Source organism: Alexandromys fortis, unplaced genomic scaffold (genome assembly GCF_014885135.2).
Source record: "Alexandromys fortis isolate MF-2015 unplaced genomic scaffold, M_Fortis_MF-2015_v1.1 scaffold_64, whole genome shotgun sequence".
In the NCBI taxonomy this organism is placed as follows: domain Eukaryota; kingdom Metazoa; phylum Chordata; class Mammalia; order Rodentia; family Cricetidae; genus Alexandromys; species Alexandromys fortis.
The window spans coordinates 5,454,395-5,473,124 of NW_026067976.1; the positions used below are offsets into that span (position 1 = coordinate 5,454,395).

The 18,730-nt window shown below is 42.9% G+C and overlaps 1 protein-coding gene across 10 annotated transcripts in view; it reads left to right on the forward strand.

The window, feature by feature from the left end:
* Bnc2 (basonuclin zinc finger protein 2) overlaps window positions 1-18,730 on the forward strand; it is a 403,030-nt gene that overhangs the window by 373,766 nt on the left and 10,534 nt on the right. For 7 of the 10 annotated variants that reach the window (XM_050157442.1, XM_050157444.1, XM_050157439.1 and 4 more), the window contains 2 exons: window positions 1,548-3,517; window positions 3,973-4,038. In XM_050157442.1, coding sequence (XP_050013399.1) covers window positions 1,548-3,517; window positions 3,973-4,038 — 2,036 coding nt within the window. Of the gene's footprint in view, window positions 1-1,547; window positions 3,518-3,972; window positions 4,039-18,034; window positions 18,069-18,730 lie in introns of all 10 variants that reach the window. The other 3 variants (XM_050157440.1, XM_050157443.1, XM_050157448.1) reach the window with 2 other exon arrangements.

Below are 18,730 nucleotides of genomic sequence, written 5' to 3' on the forward strand. Positions count from 1 at the left end.
CATGATTGCGTGGAAGGGAAATGTTTTTAAGACTGCCCTTCCCAATCATCCAAGGTCATCAAGAGTACAAGATGGCCTATGCCTCCTTCCACTGGGCTTAACTCTGATCCCTCTCTCAATGCAGCAGCATGTCTGCTTGACTTGAGAAGGACGTTTCATGAACTGCACTTAATTCTTTCCTATGGTGTCATATTAGATTGCTCCAGTGTAAAGTTAGGATTTTTGTCTTTGTACCCAGTAAGTAAGTCATTTTTAAGTTTGATTTGGTTTTGAACCCAAGGCTGCACACATGCTAACCAGTTTCCTGTAGCTGAACCTCTTGCCCAACTCCCCCAGCACCATTTTGGTTTTCTAGATTTTGTACGTTCTTAAGTTGATGGTCAGAGTTGGAGCAAGTGTCATACACAGAGGGCTACAACGATCCCTGATCCTGGGGGTTCTAAGAAATGATACCTTAAAAAAAAATTTACACAGTCATTGTTTAGCTGTTTGAATAGATTTCTCTCAACCCATGCTATAATGGGTTGCCTGACATTACGTTGCAGGATTCTTAAGTCCTACCTCCAGGCAATCTCATAGTTACTAGCAAAAATGAAAGTGTGAAATGCTTTTTAATGTATATTTCACAACACGCAGTCTGATGATGGCTGATGTGTCGTCTCTGTGGACTCCCTTTGCTCTCAGAGGAGGATGCCGAGAGACAATGCTTCACGTGTATTCCATCTAAAATCCTCACGTGCTTACTTTTCAGGTATCTATTCCTGTCCTTTCAAAAAAATCCTAAGATGTCATATACTTTAAATGTGCGTCAAACTTTAAATGGCTGGGTTACAGCCAGTTTTTCAAGAAGAGGAAAGGTACCTTTCACAAGTGATGTTTCCTTTACTCCACCTCATGAAATTGCCTATTCTTAGCCAGCATAAAAATACAGCCTTTTAAAAAGACAGTATGCAGTGGAGTGATGGACTTCTGAGGGGGAAATGCTCTTTTACTCATTTCTATTTCTTTTTAACTATTCAAAAAGCCACATAACTCCCATTTGAAGGAATTTCCACCACTGAGTCTAGCATCATGTCTGCTTGACTTGAGAAGGACGTTTCATGAACTGCACTTAATTCTTTCCTATGGTGTCATTATTTAACAAAGATTAGGGTCCAATTTTTTTTTGCATTCATACTAGGTTGCACAGCAAGAGTTTACATCTTACACTAATATATGCTAAAGAGTTGCATAGTATATAGATCATTGGTGTTAAAATGGCAGTACTGAAGGCATTTTAGATCACAGAGCTCCAGTGGTCCACATTTTGTTTGCCTTGACATTATTAAACCCAATCTGTTTCTATAGCTGTGACTGTAATTGCTGCATTGGCGTGGCAGAAAGTTTGCTTTGTGTGTTAACTTTTATTAACACTGCTCGCATGCCGTTTTCTCTTCTTGCTCTCCGTTGCAGAAGCTGCCAGAACACCTTCAGTTGCATTAAATAATTATGCACAATCAATCAGTTTTTTTTATTTGTCTTTGTTGTTTCTTTGATGTGGCCTGTAGGACGCTGCTGGCAAAGTTCTGGACCGCTGGGCCATCATGTCTCGAGAAGAGGAAATCATCACCCTTCAGCAGTTTCTGCGGTTTGGAGAAACCAAATCCATTGTGGAGCTGATGGCAATTCAAGAGAAAGAAGGGCAAGCTGTGGCCGTGCCATCTTCAAAGACAGACTCGGACATACGAACTTTCATCGAAAGCAATAACCGCACCAGGAGCCCCAGCCTCCTTGCTCACTTAGAGAACAGCAACCCTTCCAGCATCCATCATTTTGAGAACATACCAAACAGCCTTGCGTTTCTGCTTCCCTTCCAGTATATAAACCCCGTCTCAGCCCCACTGTTAGGGTTGCCTCCCAATGGGCTGCTGTTAGAGCAGCCTGGACTGAGGTTGCGGGAACCCAGCATTTCAACTCAGAACGAGTACAATGAGAGCAGTGAGTCGGAGGTATCCCCCACACCTTATAAGAGTGACCAGACACCCAACAGAAATGCCCTGACGAGCATCACTAACGTGGAGCCTAAAACCGAGCCAGCTTGTGTCTCCCCTATTCAGAATTCTGCCCCAGTTAGTGACCTAAGCAAAACTGAACACCCAAAAAGCTCCTTCCGGATTCATCGTATGAGAAGAATGGGGTCAGCCTCGAGGAAAGGAAGAGTTTTCTGTAATGCATGTGGGAAGACCTTCTATGACAAAGGTACGCTCAAAATTCACTATAATGCTGTCCACCTGAAGATTAAACATCGATGTACCATTGAAGGTTGCAACATGGTCTTTAGTTCCCTCCGAAGCCGGAATCGCCACAGCGCAAATCCCAACCCCCGTCTTCACATGCCTATGCTAAGGAATAACCGAGACAAAGATTTGATTCGGGCTACGTCAGGGGCTGCCACTCCAGTCATAGCTAGTACAAAATCTAATCTCACACTCACGAGCCCTGGCCGGCCCCCAATGGGTTTTACCACTCCTCCACTCGACCCCGTCTTACAGAACCCTCTCCCTAGCCAGTTGGTATTTTCTGGGCTAAAGACTGTACAACCAGTTCCTCCTTTTTATAGAAGTTTACTTACTCCAGGGGAAATGGTGAGTCCTCCAACCTCCCTCCCAACCAGTCCCATCATCCCAACCAGTGGTCCCATAGAGCAGCACCCTCCTCCACCCTCTGAGCCAATAGTGCCAGCAGTGATGATGGGCACTCACGAGCCCAGTGCTGACCTGGCACCTAAGAAAAAGCCTAGGAAGTCAAGCATGCCTGTAAAAATTGAGAAGGAGATCATTGATACAGCTGACGAGTTCGATGACGAAGATGATGACCCTAATGATGGTGGAACTGTGGTCAATGACATGAGCCATGACAATCATTGTCATTCCCAAGAGGAGATGAGCCCAGGCATGTCTGTGAAGGACTTCTCTAAGCATAGTAGGACCCGGTGCATTTCAAGAACTGAAATAAGAAGGGCTGACAGTATGACATCTGAGGACCAGGAGCCCGAGCGGGACTATGAGAATGAATCTGAGTCCTCAGAGCCTAAACTTGGTGAGGAATCCATGGAAGGGGATGAGCACATTCACAGTGAGGTGAGCGAAAAAGTCCTGATGAACAGCGAGAGGCCTGATGAGAACCACAGCGAGCCGTCTCACCAGGACGTCATCAAGGTAAAGGAAGAATTCACAGACCCCACTTACGACATGTTTTACATGAGCCAGTATGGACTGTACAATGGCGGGGGGGCCAGCATGGCTGCCTTGCATGAAAGTTTTGCATCGTCTCTGAATTATGGAAGCCCTCAAAAATTCTCCCCGGAAGGTGACCTGTGTTCTAGTCCAGACCCCAAAATCTGTTATGTGTGCAAGAAGAGCTTCAAAAGCTCCTACAGTGTGAAGCTTCACTACAGGAACGTTCACTTAAAAGAGATGCACGTCTGCACAGTGGCTGGCTGCAATGCTGCCTTCCCCTCTCGACGAAGCAGAGACAGGTCAGTAAATCCCCATTGGCTGCTCCTGCTGAGGGTGGGGGTACAGAGTCAGTCATAGTGGACTTAAAAGTTAGATGTTTTGATGCACTGTAAGGATTGCCCGTATTGACCACATGATCACTAAGCTGCCATGTTCATGAAGCATTTATGCAGTCAGTGCTTGTTGTGATGAAGCATGCAGAATCTTATGTCATCTTACCTAGTAATGCATGCCATTTTCCTCTGTGTATGTGTATATGTGTGTGTACATGTATGTTTCCATGCATCTGGGTGTGAATAAGTTAACAGTACACAATTCCTTGCCTCCCCATGAACCTTTCCTTAGAAGCCACAGCTTCTATCATATACATATGACATATATATATATATCATAAATATATATACTTCTGCTGTGCCTTGTGGCTTTTCATTAAACCAATATATTATCTTCATACACACATATTTATCCAATATAGAAACAGAAATTTATGGATGGAAAGAACCGTAGGTCCAGGACATCGAGACAGCCTGCATCTCCGTAGGTATAACCAGAAATATTATCATTCCTTACATGAGTATTTAGTATATCCTTCAGTTCCTTAAGAATCATGAAGCTATCAGAAGACAATAAGGCCAAAGTAATTGTTGATATGGGGAGAGAGCATGGTTGTGTGGGTTTCTTTATTTCAACTCCATGGTGTCTTTGATGACATCCCTAAAATGTAATCTGCCATGGAACTTCACCACAAAAGGGGGACATGCCTAAGTCAATGCTTTAGATCAGTTAGACTTCTCTGAGGACAGCCCTCAGATGGCATTAGCTCTCTAGTTTTGTGTCTATAGTTCTGAAACCATGGGACGTAAGCAGAAGCAGCTGACCCTAAACCTACCACATTCTTTATCAATCCTCTTACAATATGAATAGGATGTCAGGGTGGCCATTCAGTGGTGGGACAACAAGATGATCTCATCACCTATGGAGGATGAGCCTTGGAGCAAGTTTGTTTTCTTCACAGTACCCCAGCCCAGCTCAAGTCACCATCCTTCCTCCTTCAAGGGATATGTGTTTTGGTTCCACACTAACCTTTTAAATATTTCCAGACAAAATTTTCTTTCACAGTTTAAAATATATGTAGAAAACAATGAATGAAGTTTCCAAAGATCTTCCACCTTACTGTGGCGTATATTAGTTGGATAGAGGTCTTTGACAAAGCAGAAGGTGGTGAGGGGCCACTGGGGATGCTGTGGCAGGATACTGGGGAAAGCGGGGATATAGCCAGGCTGACTCCAGTCTGAGCTGTGCACATATACCCTGTCTTGATTTAAAAAGAAAAAGCATCACCACAAAGCAGTGACCTGTCTCTGCAGCATGTTCACATATGTAAGATCCACCCCTTTTTAATGGATATACATATTGTCTTTCTTTTTACTGACACGGAAGGAGCCAAGTCCTATTCTTTTAATGATGTTTTTCTCCACTATCTTGGCTCTATTTAAAAAAAAAAAAAAAAAAAGGATTCTTGTGTTACCATTATATTCGGTTCTAAATTCTTATTGACAGTCCCAGAAAATAGCAGATAAGATGCTTACACTCTGATTAATAAATGCAGTTCCACCCTTATCCCTTTTTTGGAATAATATTCTTTCGGATTACAAACAGTATATTAGTGATGATGAGGTTAATGCCTTGAAAAAAAATTTCATTGAAATTTTTTAACAAATATAAAAGACTTGTGAAAACTTGCATGAAATATTTATGAAAATGGAGTATTTGAAGACAAGCCAACATTTTAAGCTTATTTGCATGAATTCCTTTCACATTTTCGTTTGCTGAAAACATCACAGTTCATAACGCTGGAATAAATAGCAAAGGGGCAGAACCCGAGCCTGGAGCTTTCACGAATGCACAGTCAGTACTGAGGGCTAGAACACACTAAGAGCTGCTGTGTCTGTGTCCAGACGCAGAGGGAGGTGCTGCTGGACGGAACTGTTTGTCTCCGGGGAAGTACTCGATGACGGAGGAGGGATATTTTAGTTACCATTTTCATTGTCAGGACTTGGGAGATTCGCCAGTGCCCGCCACACAGAAGTAAGACCAGTGATCTTCCAAGTACAGGAGGAGCACAGACAGGCTGTTTCAAAAGACAGTGGGTACATTGTTGAGGGTGAAATAGTCTACCATATCTAGTCTTTTTCATTTTAGAGTTTGTCCTGTGACAAATGACAAAATAAAAATTGAAAAAAAGATAAAGTGGATTTTTTTTATTCTTGAAATTTGGCTTTCTAAAAAACACACAGATTTTTTTTATCCCAAGCTAAATCCTTAAAAAAAATAATAAAACAAAATAAAAAGTCGGGCCTTTATTTTTTTGCCAAAGGAGATGATGACTTGAATTGACACAGGGATGTGTGAGTAACGGGCACCAGAATACCAAGACACAGTGATACCATTGAATTGCCAGCCTCTTCCTGAATCTCTGCATAGTGGACGGGGAACATAGTTAGATTTCCCTCTCCGACAGAATCATTTCATCAGTGACTGTCAGCCAGTGGCTGTGCCTCCTTGTGCACAGGGACTCTGAAGTCTCATCTGTGATCTGTTTCGAGTCTTCTCTTTACTACTACACAAACTCAGAAAGCCTGTGTTCCTTTTTTAATCAAACGATGAACTAAAACAGAGACGAACTTTCTTACCTTTCTCTTTAGCCAACAGACCTTCCCAAGACACTCTCCTTTGTCTTTAGACCTTCTCTCTCCAAACCATTTCTTTCTACACGAGGAGGCCTGACTTCATCCATCCTTGACTCCGCAGTGTCTTCCTTGTACAAATGAAGCAGTCGAGAGGAAGTTCCAGTGTGGAAAATATCCCCATGGTAGCTGAAGTTTTCAGGGCTCCTAGAACACCCTGCGTTTCCTCCTTTCTCCTGTTTTCCAGTGCAGCTGCCTTGTCCTCCAAACTGCAATATCTTATAGGAGCTGGAAGCAGCTTCTGCGATGAGTATGCATGTAGGGGGTGCATTGCAGTCCTCGGATGAGCATGTTAGTAGGATGAGATAGGGAACATGTGGAACTATACATATGAAACACTCCCTGGGAAGAAGTTCTAACCATGTGGCTTGGAGCTGCAGTATTCATAAAAGCACGCTAGTCACACTCCACAGACCTTAGTTGACCTGTGCTACTTTCTCATCCTCTGACTTCATTGTTGCACCGAGTGAGCCACTTGTTCGTCCCCGCCACCCAGAACCGAAATAACCACACAGGAACTGTATTAATGAAAACACTGCTTGGCCCATTAGCCCTAGCTTCTTATTGGCTAAGTCTTACATATTAGTTTAACCCATTTCTATTAATCTGTGTATCGCCACAAGGCTGTGGCTTATTGGGTAAAATTCCCAGCATCTGTCTCCAGCGGCTCTGTGGCATCCCTCTTACCTTTCTTTCTCCCAGCATTCAGTTCTGTGTTCTCCACCTACCTAAGTTCTGCCCTATCAACAGGCCAAAGTAGTTTCTTTAATTCATTAACTAACAAAAGCAACACAGAGACAAAGGACCTCCCACACCACTTCATATTTAGGAGGGTTCACTGGCCACTAACCTATGCAGAAGAGAAACCCATACATTGATTGTTTTTTTTTTTTAATTCGAGGGGAGTAGGAAGCAAACAAACTGCTGAATCCATATCTGTCCTTTTCCTAACCTTCCTCGTCATTTCCTAGTGTGCTGTTTTATTTGTATTTGCTTTGGTGATTGGAAATTTAAAAATGAAGACCTTCAGAAACTAGATGGTGTGTTGTACAGAAAGAAGTTAGCATCCTTGTGAACTTTGCCCTCTTCATTTGTAACCATCTCACAGCAATTGACGAAGTTTGCCATAGATTTTATCAGGAAGGCAAGAGCCTCTTCCTGATCTTTAAGGTGTGTGGAGGTTGTTTCAGCCAGATGAATAAATTTTAAAACAAAATAATATCTGCCTAGGGTGATTTATAAATAAATATGAGGCAACCATTGGTGCCGAGTGTGAGCCTTCTCTTTGATTGCTAGTTAAATCAGTGCAGATTTAAACATGTAAACTTCTTGATTTGTATGGAGTAAGACATCTGTATTTGGTTTATTAAAACCTGCTGATGTCTCCAGAACTAAATTTGTTCTCGTATAGGCCTCTGGGTAGCCATAGCTAAACAGCAGAGATGTATAGTTTCTGCTCGTCTTATTACCTGACTTCCAGCCCTATACAGGTGTGCAGGAATAAATTAACATGAGCTGCTCTGATGAGCCACTGCATACATTAACAGCAGAGGTGAGGATGCGAAAACATGCTACCTGCCTCCTGTTTTCACCTTCTCACCAAAGCAGCATCCATTTTTTTTCCATCATTCTCTATGTTTGGAAACTTATAGAGAACTTTTATAGAGGGAGCTTTTCAATAAATACCAGGCGATACCTCCAAGAAACGAGCCACTTAGCACCAATTCAAGGGAACTATTAGTATCTGTGCCCTAATGTAATTAGCTGTCAAACAGTGTGCTAATCCTCAGAGGAGAGCCTCTTAATAGATGACTGCTTCATTCCCAACACAGTGCCCAATCCGATTTCAATTCTCTGCTTCCAAAACTCCTGATAGAGTGAAGTTGTGCGGGTCCTCTGGCTTTTAAAGGCTAAGAGATGTTTCCCCGCTGCTCCTCTGTTTGGTTTCACAGTAGAACCAGCAGATCAATAGGCCTTTTGTACTTATCTCTATTACTTTCCATCAAAAGCAAACAAACAAAGCAAATCCCCCTCCTGAGTAATTGCTGGTTGTGCCCTCCTCAAGCAAAACTTTGGTAGTAAGATAAACTTCGGTGTCATTCTTGTCCCCGGGGTTCTTTTTATATACTGAAAGAAGAGCAATGAGCAAAACAGTCTCCTTGTATCATGGGGAGAGACTCTGTCAAGCCTAAAGTGAGCCTTGGATCTTCCTAATGACCTCCTGCTGGCCCAGCTGGATGCAAGACAAGCTCATTTAAACCTCTGCTGACCTTTCGCTCCTCCACAAGCAGCCTTCCCCGCCACCATCTTCAGAACCAACCGTGTGCCACAGAGACAGCCCAGTGGCTAGCAAAACACTTGCCCTTGCACGTGCAGAGATGCTTTATAAATGCTGTGGAGGGAAGTTACTATTGACTCTCTCGTGACTGTAGAGCCCCCACGACAAACAGAATGCTTGTGAACAGCCTTTATCGTTGCCTTCTCTTCTTACCAGCTCTGCCTGGAAACTCCCGGCCAATACCAGAGAAGATGCACCATGAGTACCCAGGCAGTATGTTTCATGATGGTATAACTTGGAAAGGGTCATTTTCCAGCTTTCGGTTTCTGGGTCATTAGAGTCTGTTATAGCCCTGATAGACTTTCTAGTTGTGAGTCTTGCTGATATGAAATGTGTTTGCAGATGTCCTTACAGTAGGAAGGTGGTATGAGACTATGCACATCCATTAATATTCACCCTTGTAACCCCCGTGGGGTCCTTCCCTCTGTTCGCCCTTGTAACCCCAGTGAGATCCTCTCCTCTGTTCACTCTTAGAAGCCCCAATGGGATCCTCCCCACTGGTCACTTGTGTGACGCTAGTGGGATCCCTTTCTCTTCACCTGTGTGACCCTGGTGGAATCCTTCCCTCTTCACCCGTGTGACCCTGGTGGGATCCCTCCCCCTGTTCACCCATGTAACCCCAGTGAAATCTTCCCCTCCGTTCACTCCTGTAACCCTGGTGGACTCCCTTCTCCCTTAGGTGAAAAACTCGTACCAACTCTCTAGCTAGTATTGTTTCTTTGTTTGCAAAGACAATGAAAGACTTTGCTGCTGGACTTCCCACGGAGGCTGATCTCTAAAGTTGTTGTCCTTTCCCCTTCCTAAGGCTACTGGGAAATGGTGTAATGTTTTCCCCATCAGACTCTCAGGACCTCCAGCTAGGTGGATATGGCAGTCTATGAAAGAAGTTTGCACTTGCCAAAAAGTTACAGTGTTAAAACTTTAAAGGAGATGTGGTGACTGTGATTGCCGAGGGCCAAGCTGTGTGTGTTTGAGAGGCAGGCACAGCAAGTCAGGGGAAGAGAGAAACAGTTTCGGAAAGGACAGTTTTTCTTCAGTCATTTCACATAAAGCTATACTTTAAAAAACACCTACATTTTATGTCCTAATGCAAGCTGCTTGGATTAAAAGGAGAGTTGTAAATTCCTGGTAAAATGCCGTCAGGATGAAGTGTTAGTGATCTTAACTCTACTACTTTGCAGAGTTTATTGCCTCTTTTATTAACTAAGGGGAAAAAATGTTACCTACTTCCAACTTAATTCTTTTTCTTGCTTGCTCTAATTTTTACTACACTTTGGAAAAGAAAGACAGAGAAGAGAGGCCACGTGACTCTACCTAGACATATGTAGGGGATGGCTCCCTTTGACTGGCGTAGACAAATCTGAATTGTGCCTGAGCACTCAATCACGCCCACCTTCTCCCGTAAGAGCACCAGTGGTGCACATGTGTGTTTATATATGAAAGCACTTGAGCAGAAACACCAAAAACACAGATGGTCCTTCATTTCCAAAGGACCATCCTAGAAAGCGATGAAGCTACTTCATCACGCTGATGGGAAATTGCAAGTTTTGCTAAGCAAAGCTATAGATTTTGAGCAAACAACAAGCCCTTGGAAGGAAGGAAGCCTCTGCTGTCTGATGGGGCTGAGGGGAGCTGCTGTAACTCGGCTGCCTTTTTAGTGCCCTCTGTCACTGAGGGGGCACTGGTGGGTCACTTCGCTCACTAGTAATTGTGTTTTACAGACTTCTAAAGCAATTGGCTCAGTCAGTCCCAATTCAATAAAAGTGTAGAGAGGGAGAGAGAGCACTTTTGTTCTATTTTTTACATGAAATTATTTCATTCAGCAGTCTGTCTTTTTTATTACCACGACTTGACATTAGCACTCCAAGCTATATTAGCATCCATTTCAGCAGTTCAGTAATGGTATTAAAAAAACACTTAACTTCAACGGTGAATGGTTGTATGACAGAACCATAAAAAAAAATCCACATTAAAAAAAAACTTATGTATTTGTCCCAGCAAATTATTTTTCACTTGTTTAACCACTTCAAAACTATGTTCTCGTGATGGGTGTTCAGAAGCCTCCCCTTTCCTCCAGAGCAGCAGGCAGTGTGGCTCTGTGGGCTTGAGGGTTGGGAGGGAAGGTAAAACTGTTGTTTACCTGTAGTTAGATTACCTTCCATTCATCAGCAGAGATGGAATTGGCAACCTCAGAGCACCCAAGGTGAAATTCTTGGATCTTCCTGCCTGACTGGGATTTGATTTTGAACCGAACACTCTCCAAACTCGGGAGCAGAGCCTAACTACTTTGGCACTGTGGTGCGCTCATAAATGACTACATTAGGTTCTAAATTTTGATTAAACCTTCAGTAATTAATCAATGGTAGACATGAAGCAGTTGGCAAGGTCCAGAGCTGCAAAATGTTTAAGACATAAAACATTACGAAGTAATTAGAATATGCTCTTTCAAGAGAGAGGTTGCCTTCAATAAAGAGGTAAATGATCGCATCCTGTTTATTGTGGATGTAGGCAGCCGGAGCAATATGATAAACTGCTGGAGATACACATATCAGTAATCATCCACATTATTAGTACCATTAATCATAATTCCAAAAATATGACAGCAGCAGCCAACTTTTTGACCAATTTTGCTTCTGCCTGTTGGCCATTATAACTTCCCTAATAGACCGCGGAGCTCCTTTGCGTGGCAGTTTGCATTGAGAATGGAAGGTTAATTATATTTGAGCTGCTGATTTCTTCTCTCCTTGGAAAAGGCTTAGCACTTTGACAATCCCAGGAGCTTGAGGTTGTTAAGCCAGTAAAAGTACTTTATTGAAATTTTCTTTGTTGGTGAGGAATGAGATGTTTCAAATGAGATATAAGAGCCAGGCTGGGACAGCGCTAATGTTTCTTGCTCCAAAGTGATCCTTGGACAGCAAGAACCCGGTGGTTCTGTGGACCACTTTGCGTTCTTGTTGCTAGTCTGCCAGGAAGTTTAAAAGTTCAGCCCTATACAGCGGTGCACCGGGAGGCTCTGCGAGGTTAGTGGTGGTCTCAAGCATATGTTTGGGCTAGAATGTTTGGTGGCAGGAAGCAACTCTTTACTGACATATTCTGTACTTCCAACCATGCCGGTGTGACTACAAGGGAATTTGCAAACATCATGTGGATGCTTGTGCAGGATGAAGTCTTTAGCAGCACAGGTACGCTGCTGGTGGGCCGACCGAAATAGTCGTGTTTCAGCTGGCAGCTTTGACACATGAGCAGCTATGCAGATGAGACCGTGCTCACCTGAGTTTTCAAGTTCATTACCTTCATTTGTCCACATACGTTTCTGGATGAAGTCCAAAGCTAAGTAATATTGATGGCCCTACAAGGTACCGTAGTCTCTTTCCATGGGGAACCTAGAGATCCCTAATGTCATCTCTTAAGATCACAAATTAACTGTTTGAACGATATAGAACATTTTAAATGCTTCCTCTCAGAAATTATTTCCTTTTAAAATGATCTCAGAAATCAATGTCCTATATTTTACATATTGAAATTTTTTTAGTGGAAGACAGATTTGAATATGAAGAAAGCAGTTCATTCCAATTATTTGGGAAAAAACACCTTTTCTAAGAAACTCTTTAAATGAGACAGTAAAATATGAATCAGAAGATGTAAAGGGTTTTTTTTCTTCCAGCCTGAGTGGGTACAAAACATAAAATTGCACCCAGATTATCTTTAAAACAGACTGTGCCTTTTCTTCCCCAACAGTAGCAGTAGCTGAGCACCAGATAAGCTACCTGGTGGAGAAAGTCCCCAAGTGCTGGGAAAACATAGCCTAGTCACACTGTCACCCTCCCCTTGCCTCACAGCGCAACAGGTACGACTGAAAGCCTTCTCGTGTGAGACACAACTCCACATCACAGTGGTTAGTGAGCAAGGCTGTTGATGGATATCAATTCTATGCTTAACCTGAGCAGGCGGCATCCACATTTTCCATCTCCCCATCTGCCCTCCCAAATGCCATCACTCCGTTAACATTTTCATGCATTCCGCAGCAATGACAAATTGTTTTCTAACTGTAGTGCCAAATTTAGTATGCAAGAGACATGTTTGCCTCTGCCAGCAAACCAATAATTCTCACTAACATCTTCAGAGTTACAGCATTTATAAAGTTGCAAAGTGGAGTAAACAAACCATCTGTTTGGCTTTTCCATATATGTCATGCTTTCTTATTAGCATATTACGATTCATTTAGTAAACAAATTTGGTGATTTCGCTCACGTCAAAGATAGATCGGAAGCCTGAAGATGATTAACATTCCTGGGCCAAGCACATTAATACATTGCTTCCTCTGCAAAGTTAAATGGCTTCTCAGGAGAATCGCCCCTTGTTGACAAGATGAGACTGTCAATTTTGTTTGCCTGCCACGTTAGGGGCCATAAGGGGATGGCAGGCTCTGAGAGAGGGGAGCCGTGTGGGCAGCATAATTCACTGTGAATTGAGAAAAGAAGTCTAATTCTGATAAATGGTCGACCCCAATACATCCTACCTGTTATTACAACAGACGTGCCGTATCTGTGCAGTAAATTAGTTAATCCCCTAAAGAGTTTGGTGGGCGCTTATCTTCAAGTGAATGATTTGAATGGAGCGGGAACTGCCTGCGTGACCAGTGTGGATGATTTGTTTTAGATGAAAAGGGATTGAAAAAAACTGAATTTCATATTTTTTTAAAAAAATTTGCTTAGTCTTTATTTCTTGCATTAATTTTGCATCTCTTTACTTTTTGGGTTTTTGAGAATTATCCACTATAATTTTACACTACATTTCTTCGTCAGCTGGGGCAGGGTGCTGGGGGAGGGCAATGCAGACGGTCTGGAGAGAATCTTTATTGAAAATCCTCCAGCAACTGCAGTTTTTCAGAATATGGGTAGTGCCAAAATGTCATCGAACTCACTGAGGTGTAAGCATGTGACCAATAAATGGTAATGCAGACACAAGGAGCTGAATGCAGTAGTCAGTCTCACAGCACTGCGCTGAGGAGAGGGCAGTTTGGAGAGGGTTTACATTTCTGTTTGGAAGTACCGCTCACTAACCCTGCATTCACATCTGTTTGGAAGTACTGCTAACTAACCCTGTATACACATCTGTTTGGAAGTACTGCTAACTAACCCTGTATACACATCTGTTTGGAAGTACTGCTGACTAACCCTGTATTCACATCTGTTTGGAAGTACTGCTAACTAACCCTATATTCACATCTGGCATCTATACTCCCCTAGATTGGAGAAATCCCTCTTCCCTCTCTTTTTCCCTCTCTTCATGTGCATAGACAGCTGACCCTTCATATCCAGCAAGTCTATATTTACGGATTCAACCAGCCACAAATAGAAAATGTTAGAGAAAAGTCGCAGTTACACCCAACACATAAAGACATCTTTTCTTGTCACTACATCCTATATGACATAATACAATGACTATTTGTAAAACATTTATGTTATGTGGGAATCATAAGGAATAGAGATCTGACTTAATTTATAACAAAGGATTGTGTAGGGTGGGCACTGGAAAGTACCTTTCCAGTGTTTATAAGGGACTTTGGGGAATCTGGATTCTGGTTTAGGGCTGGTACTGAACCAAGCCCTGGATGATAGATACCAAGGGATGACTGCACACACACCACACTACACCACACACACTGTGGTCATTTTGGACAGTATTATTTGGGACTATTTGACATATATTTGTGGTAAGTGACGGAGTGGAGCAGGAAAGTAAATACAAAAAAAACCCCACAAAAGTGAAATCTTAATTCCATTTTACTCAAAGAATCGTGTGATATTAATTCACTAATCCTGGAATGACATGAAATTAAGTATTACATATTGTACATTTTATATAACATATTAGCTTGATTAGTAGATTTGGGAAACTAGTTTCTGGCTGGCTGGCTTAGTTATTTTCTGTTGCCGTGATAAATACTTGGCAAAGACACTTCATGAAGCAAGGTGTTCTTTACCTCAGAGTACATGGTGAAAAAGTCAGGGCAGCAAAAGCTTGAAGGGGCTGCTCACACCATATCCAATCAGGAAGCAGAGAGCAGTGGAGGCTGATATTCAGCCTATGGTCTCCTTCCATGCAGCCCAGGATTCCCAGCCTAGAAATGGTACCACCCCACAGCGGATGGGTCTCTCCCCACTTCAATAGCATAATTAAGACACACCCCAGACATACTCAGAGACCTGTCTTTCGGGTGATTCCAGCTCTCTTTAACTTGCAAGTTTATGATGGAGACTAAGCATCACTTTGACTCAGTCTGATTTTCTAACCTGAGCATAAGACTTTTCTTTTTCTTTTGGGTTTTAAAAATGGCAGTTGTTTTATTTTTTCATTTCTATTTATTTATTTATTTATTTATTTAAGATTTCTGTCTCTTCCCCACCGCCGCCTCTCCTTTCCCTCCCCCTCCCCCAATCAAGTCCCAGTCCCTCGTCAGCCCAAAGAGCAATCAGGGTTCCCTGCCCTGTGGGAAGTCCAAGGACCACCCACCTCCATCCAGGTCTAGTAAGGTGAGCATCCAAACTGCCTAGGCTCCCATAAAACCAATAGGTGCAGTAGGATCAAAACACCATTGCCATTGTTCTTGAGGTCTCAGTAGTCCTCCTTGTCTGCTATGTTCAGCGAGACCGGTTTTAAGAACAAGCAGCTAACAACAAAACCTCCTTTCCTTCCCCTGTATTTCAAAACCAAACTCAAACTCTGGTTTTGTTCAAACTTTTGCTTGTAAAGTGTTGTATCAGCTCCCCCTGGGCGCTTGGGCACGTGGGGAAATGAGACATAAGGACAAAGCCCACAGCAGCACTCGCTTTCCATGTCAGCGGGGTCTGGAGTCTGCTGATAGCATTTGATGCATCCTGTGTTCTGTGATTACCTGTATGCTTTCCTCCAAGAAACAGAGAGGACAGGGCACTGTGCATTGGTCCAGTGACAGGACTTAACTCAGCATTCCAGATAAAACAGAAGTTTAGGCACTGAGACCCTTCCCTGGATCTAAAGCTTTCTTTCATTTTGATTTGTGTGTGTGTAACCTCTTAAGTTTTGGCAGATTGGTTGTTAGACTAGAACTTCAGAAAACGTTGGTGACTATGCATAGCCCAAGTGAGACGAGTGCCTTGGCCCTCCATCCTGGGATGTCCCTTACACTGTAGTGGGGTCCTTACTCTCCACTTCGTCACTGCTGTCATTTTACAGAGACGGGAAATGCTTCTTCCTCAGCACCATCCATCCTCTGTGTTGTGTGAGAAAACTTCTGTGAGTCTGTGCTTGTCTGATTGGTTACCTCCTGCGTGCCAGGCATTCTGCCTCATCTGCCACAGGCTGACGTACATCTCATCTAAAGTCTTGAAAGTGTGAGAAGAATTTTTAGAGCAGTGTATGAACCCCTCCCTTCATACCCATGAAATCTTTACCTCAGCCTTTATCTTTCCTTTTTTCTTCTTTCTTTGTTTTTTTCTGTGAGAATAGTTTCCTTTTTCGTAGCTGTATCATTTGCCTAATCAGAACAAGCAGAAACAGCTTTTTATATTCTCAGGCTCTTATTTAGTCTAAATTTTAGCTAATTATTAGTCTTCCTTCTTTTTCAAGGTAAGTGTTCAGAATACTACATAGCTCCCTCTCGAACAATGCTTGTATATCTCTGGGTAATGGATCCTTATGCTGCGGTCTCCCCGTTTACATCACACTGCCCCCTCCCTCCCATCCTGGGCTTCTCAGCATCTGATTGTCAGTAGTGAGTTCTTTCTGTCTTTCTTCTTTTTACCTCTTCAGTTTTGCTGATCCAATTAAACTTGTAATAGTCCTCAAATTGCTCTTAACCTTAGGTCTTTGTATCTCATGGGGACGGTGTTTTTATGACAGTCAGTGGTTTGAATTGACTGATTGGCGGGTCTAGCAACGGGTCTTTGTTAAAATCAAGTGCCGCCTCCTGTCCTGTCCGTTCTGTAGAGGCTTGAGGAACAGGACCGGTAGTGTCTGACAAAGAACCTCAGTCAGCCCGCTTTCCCTCACCTTGCTTGTCTTCTCTCCACCCCAGCAACACTGGGACAGTCTGGAGACTCCCAAGTCCAAGGCATGGGGGGCCGGACCAGCCGGCTTTGCCCCGCCCATTATCCTCATTCCCCACTCCATGTGTTTTGCATATGGCGTTTGGGAAGATTATTAAACAAAAATGAAATAGATTAAGAAATGAACATAAAAGAATCAATTCTCTTGAACTGCGGTTGCATAATGGAAATCGACTGCCGTGAATGAACCCGTGCACTGAAGTTATGAACAGCAGAGTTAATGCGCTGCCATGAGTTCATCTTTATTATTACATTACACCTGAATCAATTGATAAAGTAGCTTTTTTTTCGTAAGCGAGGGATGGCACTTAATTGAATAAAAGTCAATGTAATTATATTAACAGAGGCCAACAGTACTGCTGACAGCGGAAAAGGGACACTGTTGAGTGGAGTGCCAGAGCTGGTCTCCACATTTCTGCACATCGTTTGGTTGACAGATATTGAGGGCTGGTACATCGTCTAATTAGATTACAGCCTTCTCCTGCTGTACGGTGAGACATGGAGAGCAGATCCCTTCCTGGTAACATCAGTGGAGACGTGTAAATTCACAAGTCATCCTACAGGAGAGGTGTCCATCAGGGTGATCCGGATGCCCTCTTGTCAGTGTTAATTTATTCTTCCTCGTTCAGTCTGTCTTGATGCAACCTTTGTGTGTCTGGCTGCTGTCTTCTCAGCAGCGAACCTAGCAAGTGGTAACTGCATATGTGTGAGAAACAACGCAGAGTTCTAGATTGCAGTCAAATGTGTGTTTATGAAACGGAGAAAGGGGGTGGGGTGTTAAAAATAATGAATGAGGGTTGGGTTTTATGAACTGCTTACAGCTGGCAGCTTGTTTTCTCAGTAGAGTAGTGGTACACAGTTTAACTATTTCCACGTTCCTTCTTGTTCTAACCCTGTGTCTCCCCGCATGTCATGGGAAAGACTTCACAGTAGGCATTTTCTGCACTCCGCTTAGCAACACCCACAGTCATCCGACACCTGACACCAGGGAAAAGGGAATGTCAGAACAGGCCAGTGGGGACAACTTCTGTTTATCCACAGTCATGTACCCACACACTGCATGCATCTGTTTGGAACTCATTTATAGTTGATGCTGATGCTGTGAATTTGGTGTATTTGATTTGATTGATGGTTTTTGGATTATGCAGGTGATCTGAAAATCAAGACAACATATGAAATGATCACTTATGACAGAAAATAATTTTGTGATCACAACATTTTAAATCCCTATTTTATTGTTTAAGTTTTCAAAAGCCGGATGTCTAGAATGTGAATTTGTTTTCTCTCTCTCTTTCTCCCTCTTTCTCTTTCTCTCTCTCTCTCTCTGTCTCTCATTCTTGCTTTCTTTTGTGATCGATTTAGCAAAAGATTAGAAAGCTGATCTTATTGTCACAAGGTAAGCTCAGCCTTCCCAAGTGCAGTGTGGAGAGGGCTGCCACCCTCCGCCCCTCAACCCAGAGTGCTGATTGTCTCGTGTGGAAAGGTGGGAAGCCTCTCCCTCCTTTCTTGCCCTGGAGGCACATACCTCTCACACTTCTCTAGGACGTGTTAGCCTCCCTTGTTCCCAATTGGAGAGACTTCTGATTATAACTAGGAGGACTCTGTGAACTTGATGCAGACCATTTCGGTCATTTCTATCACCACAGTTAACGTCTCTAAGATGTCCAGCCTCCAGTGCTGGCAAGTTTTATCTCCCTGTTTCTTTATCACCTTATTTTTGTGGAGGGTAGCTTTCAATTTAGGTACTTGGCAAACATCTGAGCCTTTGCAGGTGGAGAGAGGTATATGCCCAAGGGCGCTTTCAAAGTCAATGGGGGGTGTAAATACAAAAGGCAATGTTTTCGGATAAACAGTGACTTGGGCTTTGTAAGTCCTGAGGTCCCTGTAGATGCTCTGGGAATGAATCTCTCCCTTTTTAGCACAAGCAAAACTCTGTGATGTTTTGCTTGTCAAAGTTAGGGGTTCTGTTTATGAACTAAAGGGACTCTGCCATTGTGCTTCTTTTTTTTTTAAACTTACTGTGCTTTAATTTTTATCCTTTTGGATTTTTTTGTTGGG